General features: G+C 62.2%; 1 protein-coding gene across 1 annotated transcript in view; it reads left to right on the top strand.

Annotated features, from left to right (window-relative positions):
* TCF3 (transcription factor 3) overlaps window positions 1–5,952 on the top strand; it is a 71,080-nt gene that overhangs the window by 50,149 nt on the left and 14,979 nt on the right. The window contains exons 6-13 of the mRNA XM_011997471.1: window positions 394–547; window positions 1,623–1,723; window positions 3,263–3,365; window positions 3,454–3,623; window positions 3,705–3,837; window positions 4,333–4,391; window positions 4,503–4,581; window positions 5,615–5,683. Coding sequence (XP_011852861.1) covers window positions 394–547; window positions 1,623–1,723; window positions 3,263–3,365; window positions 3,454–3,623; window positions 3,705–3,837; window positions 4,333–4,391; window positions 4,503–4,581; window positions 5,615–5,683 — 868 coding nt within the window. The remainder of the gene's footprint in view (window positions 1–393; window positions 548–1,622; window positions 1,724–3,262; window positions 3,366–3,453; window positions 3,624–3,704; window positions 3,838–4,332; window positions 4,392–4,502; window positions 4,582–5,614; window positions 5,684–5,952) is intronic.

The raw sequence follows: 5,952 nt of genomic DNA, 5'->3' as shown, positions 1-5,952 counted from the left end.
GCAAAGGGAGGTGGGGGGTCCCCGTTAGCTGAGGGCACCAGAGGGAGCACACCCTGCACCTTCCAGGTTCTGGCTGGACGCCAGGCGCTTGGGCCGTGGGAGGGGTGGACGGTGATGGGGGACAAGGCTGGGGCAGGCGGGGGCTCGTTACTCCCGGTGGCCCTGGCCCATGAGGCCGCCACAAACCGTTGTGGCAAAACCTGCAACGACTTTTGCACGGGGCTGATAGATTGCTCCTGTGACACGTCCAGGGAGAGGTTCCTACGAGCCTCTGGTCCCGCGGTTCCTGTGGCTGATGGGTGCAGGCTCTGTGCATGTGGTTTCGGTGTAAGACGCCTCACGAGGTGCATCGTGGTTCCTCTACACTGAGCCCTGCTGCTCACGCCTGAGCAGAACGTGCACGCCTGGGCGTCCCCTGCAAGGCGCATCACCGCCTTCGGGGCTCAGGAGCACTGGACGGCACCTCGAACTACCCGGCGCCCATTCCACGCAGCGCACTCGCCAGGCGTGGTGGCACTCACCTGGGTCCACGCAGCGCACTCGCCTGGTGTGGTGGCACTCACCTGGTGTCCCAGCTACCCTGGAGGCCGAGACAGGAGGATCACTTGAGGCCAAAAGTTGGAAACCATTCTGGGCAACATAGGGAGATCCCACATTTGCAAAAACTTTTAAAAATTAGCTGAGCATGGTGGCACACGCTTGTGGTCCCAGCTACTCAGGAGGCTGAGGCAGGAGGATGGTTTGACCCTGGGAGTTCGAGGCTGCAGTAAGCTGCGATCGCACCATTGCACTCCCGCCTGAGCAACAGCGCAAGACCCTGCCTAAAATAAGCGTGAAATCACCCACAAAAAGCACAAAAACGTAAAAGATTGTGGCTCTGAATACACCAAGGACAGGAGCCTCGTGATGTGGGAGGCGGCCTTTGTTCGGCTTCGGCTGGACACGTGCGCCTGGGCCGCTCGACCTTTTCCCGCTCTGCCCACGTCCGCGAGTGATCGGGAAGGCGCCTGAGTGCTGATTTCCGGGTTATGGATTTTGTCCCATAGGCGGGTTTGCAAACAGCAGCCCCGAGTGGTGAGGCCTGACTGCATGTGATAGTCGGGGCCATCTTGGAAGGAGGGTGGGGCCACGGGGCTTCTCAGCAGAGCCTTCGCTCAGGACCCATCAACTCCTCGTTTTCTGAACTGCGCGTCGCAGGAGAAAACCGTCATGGGTCTTTTACATTTTTGGAGCCATGTAGATAGACCCGAGATTTTTTGTTGTTGTCGTTGTGTTTTTGAGACGGGGTCTCACTCTGTCGCCCCGGCTGGAGTGCAGTGGCACAATCTCGGCTCACTGCAATCTCAGCCTCCCAGGTTCAAGTGATTCTCCTGCCTCAGCCTCCCAAGTAGCTGGAATTATAGGTGCCCACCACCACGCCTGGCCACTTTTTGTATTTTTAGTAGAGACGGGGATTCACTGTGTTGGCCAGGATGGTTTCCATCTCTTGACCTCATGATCCGCCTGCCTTGGCCTCCCAAAGTCCTGGGATTACAGGTGTGAGGCACTGTGTCCGGCTGACACGAGGTTTTTTATTTATGAAACGGGAATTCTGAGGCTCTCTCCTCCAGGGTGCAGGGCAGGGGCTGTTCTCATGGCTGGTGGCCGGTTCTCACGCTTTTCGCTCCCAACAGACACGCAGCCCAAGAAGGTCCGGAAGGTCCCGCCGGGTCTCCCATCCTCGGTGAGTCGCACAAGGGAGAAGGGACCCCACAGTTCGTCAGCGGCAGTGCCAGGCCCTGTGTCCTGGCGAAGCTTGGGAACACACATGGGGGGTGGGCCGTGAGTGAACAGGTCCCCCACGGTTTCTGAGCCAAGATCTGCCCCAAGGCCCTAGCTCTGACAGGAGGCCGCTTCCGAGGGAAGGCAGGGAGCTCCTTCCCTAGGTCCAGCCTCTGTCTTGTTCTGAGAGAGAGGCGGTTCTGGTGTCTGAGGCCCCTTTAGAAAGGGCACAAGTGGGCCGGGTGCGGTGACTCACGCCTGTCATACCAGCACTTTAGGAGGCCGAGGCGGGCGGATCACCTGAGGTCAGGAGTTCGAGACCAGCCTGGCCAACTTGGTGAAACCCCATCTCTACTAAAAATACACAAATTAGCCGGGCGTGGTGGCTGACGCCTGTAATCCCAGCTACTTGGGACGCTGAGGCAGAAGAATTGTTTGATACCAGGAGGTGGAGGTTGCAGTGAGCCAAGATTGTGCCGCTGCACTCCAGCCTGAGCAACAGAGTGAGACTCCCTCTCAAAAAAAAAAGGTGGGGGCGCGCACAGTTGGGGCTCCCTGTTACGTCCTCGTGGGTTCAGGCTGTCCCGCATCCCTGCCTCCCTGCCAGGCCCCGCAGATGGTCTAGGCTGCTGTGCCACACTCCTGCGGTCTCATCTCACTGGAGGGGGCGGCAGTTTGCTGGTTCCCCGGCTCAGTAGCTATCAACCACCCTCTGCCCAGCCCGCGTGCTGGCCCCAAGAGCCCTGGGCATACGTCTCCTCTCCCCTCGGGCTGACCAGCTCCCCACAGGCCCGGGTTTAGGGTTAGAGTCAGGCTGGTTTCCCAGGCCAAAAGCGTGTTCAGGCTCTGCTCCCAACAGTACCGCTCCCCTCCTTCCCCGGGACACACTTTCTCTGCCCTGAAACCGCCCCCCAGTGTCTTACAACATCAGGCCCACCCAGCACACTTTCTGCTGCAGCACAGGGGCAGACGCTACCAACTGGCCCCAGCCCCACAGTCCAGGCAGTGCCAGCCAGTCAGAGTTGGCACTAATCACAGATCCCTCTTCCTGTTACTTTAGCCAAAGATGAATGTTGCTCTGGGGCTGGAGGATTGATTCCAGCTGGGGAACAAGGGAGAAGAATGGGATGGGGGTGTTGGAGCTGGGGTTTTGACGGATCAATAGGTGTTTTTTGGATTAAGGAGGAAAAAGGCTTAGCAGGCAGAGCCAGATCCAAGTCCTCAGGTACAAAGGTCAGAAGTTCAGGGAGGCAGGAGGTGGGGGCTGGAAAAGGAGCAGGAGAGAGAGAGACAAGGACACTAAGAACCTCAGACTGGGCTAAGGGGCTGGGATTTACCCAAAGCGGGGGTAAACAGGGAAGGGAAACAGGGTGGTAAATGTGCTACCAGGAGAGGGGACAGGAGGCCAGGCTTAGTGAGGCCTGCAAGGTGTGTGGGCTGATGGACCCCGCGCAGCCCCTCCGTCCTGACTGTGCACCCCCCACCACCCACCCGCCCACAGGTGTACCCGCCCAGCTCAGGTGAGGACTACGGCAGGGATGCCGCCGCCTACCCGTCCGCCAAGACCCCCAGCAGCGCCTATCCCGCCCCCTTCTACATGGCAGGTACACAGCGGCGGGGGGCTCGCCAGGGACGGTGGGGCAGGGCCAGGGTTCCCCACCCGGCCCCCGCCTTACCAGTCCCTCTCCACAGATGGCAGCCTGCACCCCTCAGCCGAGCTGTGGAGTCCCCCGGGCCAGGCGGGCTTCGGGCCCATGCTGGGTGGGGGCTCATCCCCCCTGCCCCTCCCGCCTGGCAGCGGCCCTGTGGGCAGCAGTGGAAGCAGCAGCACGTTTGCTGGCCTGCACCAGCACGAGCGCATGGTAGGGCCCGGGGCAGGGGACGGGGTGGGTGGAGGGTGGCAGTACCTCATCTAATCCACCCTCCTCCTGCCCGGCCCCCAGGGCTACCAGCTGCACGGAGCAGAGGTGAATGGTGGGCTCCCGGCTGCATCCTCCTTCTCCTCGGCCCCCGGAGCCACATACGGTGGCGTCTCCAGCCACACGCCGCCTGTCAGCGGGGCCGACAGCCTCCTGGGTATGGCCATTCCCTGGGATGCGGCCTCTCCGAGGGGACACTGAGCTCCAGGCAGGGCCTGGGTGGGCTCAGTTGGGGGTTGGCGAGGACTCCACGGGGGGGCGCAGGCACGTTTGCTGACCCTGAGAGCGAGCTGTCGTCAGTTCACATTGTCCGCTGTCGGTAGGGCCTGCCGCGTGCACTGGACTTGGGATGTCTGGAAACAGCTCTTTAAGGCGCGGCTTTCCCGCTGTACAGCTGGGAAACAGGCTCAGAGAGGGACACCCAGGCTTGGAGAGGGGCTCGCTCACCCAGGGTCCCCTGCCAGTGGCCTATCCCCAGTGCGTCACCCCTGCGGAGGCCGGTTTCGGGGGAGTCAGACAGAAACCGGACCCGAGTCAGGCTGCTCTCCCCAGCGCAGTGGTGTCTGTGCGGGACGGCGGGACGCAGGAGAGCTTGCCGTCGGTGGTGGCACCCAGGCTGGGCTGCATGGGCCTCACCTCTCTCCACCCACAGGCTCCCGAGGGACCACAGCCGGCAGCTCCGGGGATGCCCTCGGGAAAGCACTGGCCTCGGTGAGGCGTGGGGCACGGGGGATGAGGCGTGGGGCACGGGGGTGGCCAGGCAAGTGGCCCGAGAGGCCGGCCCCTGATCTCCCATCTCGTCTCTACCGGTCCTACTCGCAGATCTACTCCCCGGATCACTCAAGCAATAACTTCTCGTCCAGCCCTTCCACTCCCGTGGGCTCCCCTCAGGGCCTGGCAGGTCTGTGAGGGTTTTGGGGAACGGGGGAGGCTGGTTCTGGTGCCTGCTCGTTGCTGGGATGGGCAGGCAGGTGGGAGGGAGCAGCTCACCCCCAGGGGCCTGTGTCATCTCTGGTCTGGAACTGACAGTGGAAGGAAATCCCTTGTGGGCTTGTGTTCCACTGGGCAATCCAGGAAGGCCGCCTGGTGGAGGCGGTCTCCAAGCCAGCCCTCCAAAGCTATGGCGCATAACCAGGCAGTGAGGGAGGGCTGGGAGGTGGCGTCCGGGTTAGGTCACAGCACAGGCAAAGCCAGGAGGCAGAACCTGGCAGTTCACGCAGCATGAACATGAGGGGACACTGGCGTGCCCAGCAGCTCCCAGATGCGATGGGGCCAGCGGCGCCAGGGCTGTGGCCTGGACTCTAGAACATGTGCATGTTGCTATTTGCTCACCCACCGGGTATTTATTAGATACTGGCTGTTTACCCTTTGCGGGACTCTGGCCCGGGGGCAGACCCTTTTATCCCTGTGAGGATGTGCCTGCTTATTGGCAGGGGGTGGGGGGCAGGTGCAGGCGGAGTGGGAGTGAGAGCCGGAGGTTTCCAGAAGGTCTGGGAGGTTAAAAACATCCGTGAGTCCTCACCTCTGCCCCATGGGAAGCGCCAGGAGCCCTCACTTCACCTCGGCCTGTCTGGTCCCACCTGGAACTTGCCACTTCCCTGCCTGCTGCTGGAGCCCGGAGTGGGTCAGCCAGGGTGGGGCGGCATGGGGGGGAGCCCCGGCTGTGTGCTGCCGCTTTACCCCCTGGGGTGGGGGTTGGATTTTGTAGATGGGGAAACAGGCTCAGATGGGAACGGCAGTATCCACTGGGCACCCAGCATCCCTGCCTGGCGGGGCTGAGAGCTGCTTTGCGTCGGTGTGGGGTGCCCTGGAATGGCCGTCGTGGGCATCACCGGAGGCTGGACAGGCGCTTCATGAATCCCTCCCCACAGGCATCAGGCCGTGCTCACACCCTGCCCCTTGCACCCCATTCACGTGCCCCCACCCCCTTCCAGGGACGTCGCAGTGGCCTCGCGCAGGAGCCCCCGGTGCCTTATCGCCCAGCTACGACGGGGGTCTCCACGGCCTGGTGAGCGCCCACCCCGCCCCGCCCCACCCCACCTTTCCCTGGCAGAATGTGCAGGACAGATGCCCCTTGAGAAGGAGAAACGTTTTAGTTAATTTCTCATAAATAAGCCCCAAGCTGTTGTTGAGGCCTCGTGGCCACCAAGGCACACACATTTTGAGCTGGTCCAAAACACAGCTTCTCGGGGAAGGGGAAGACAGGACCACCGGCCACCTGCATGCGGAAGGGACATGAATGGGGTCCTATGGGGTCCCGCGGCCCGGGCCC

Source organism: Mandrillus leucophaeus, unplaced genomic scaffold, assembly GCF_000951045.1.
Source record: "Mandrillus leucophaeus isolate KB7577 unplaced genomic scaffold, Mleu.le_1.0 Scaffold54, whole genome shotgun sequence".
Classification (NCBI taxonomy): Eukaryota; Metazoa; Chordata; class Mammalia; order Primates; family Cercopithecidae; genus Mandrillus; species Mandrillus leucophaeus.
The sequence above is the reverse complement of the archived record's forward strand: the minus strand, read 5'-3'. Positions and strand labels throughout refer to the sequence as shown.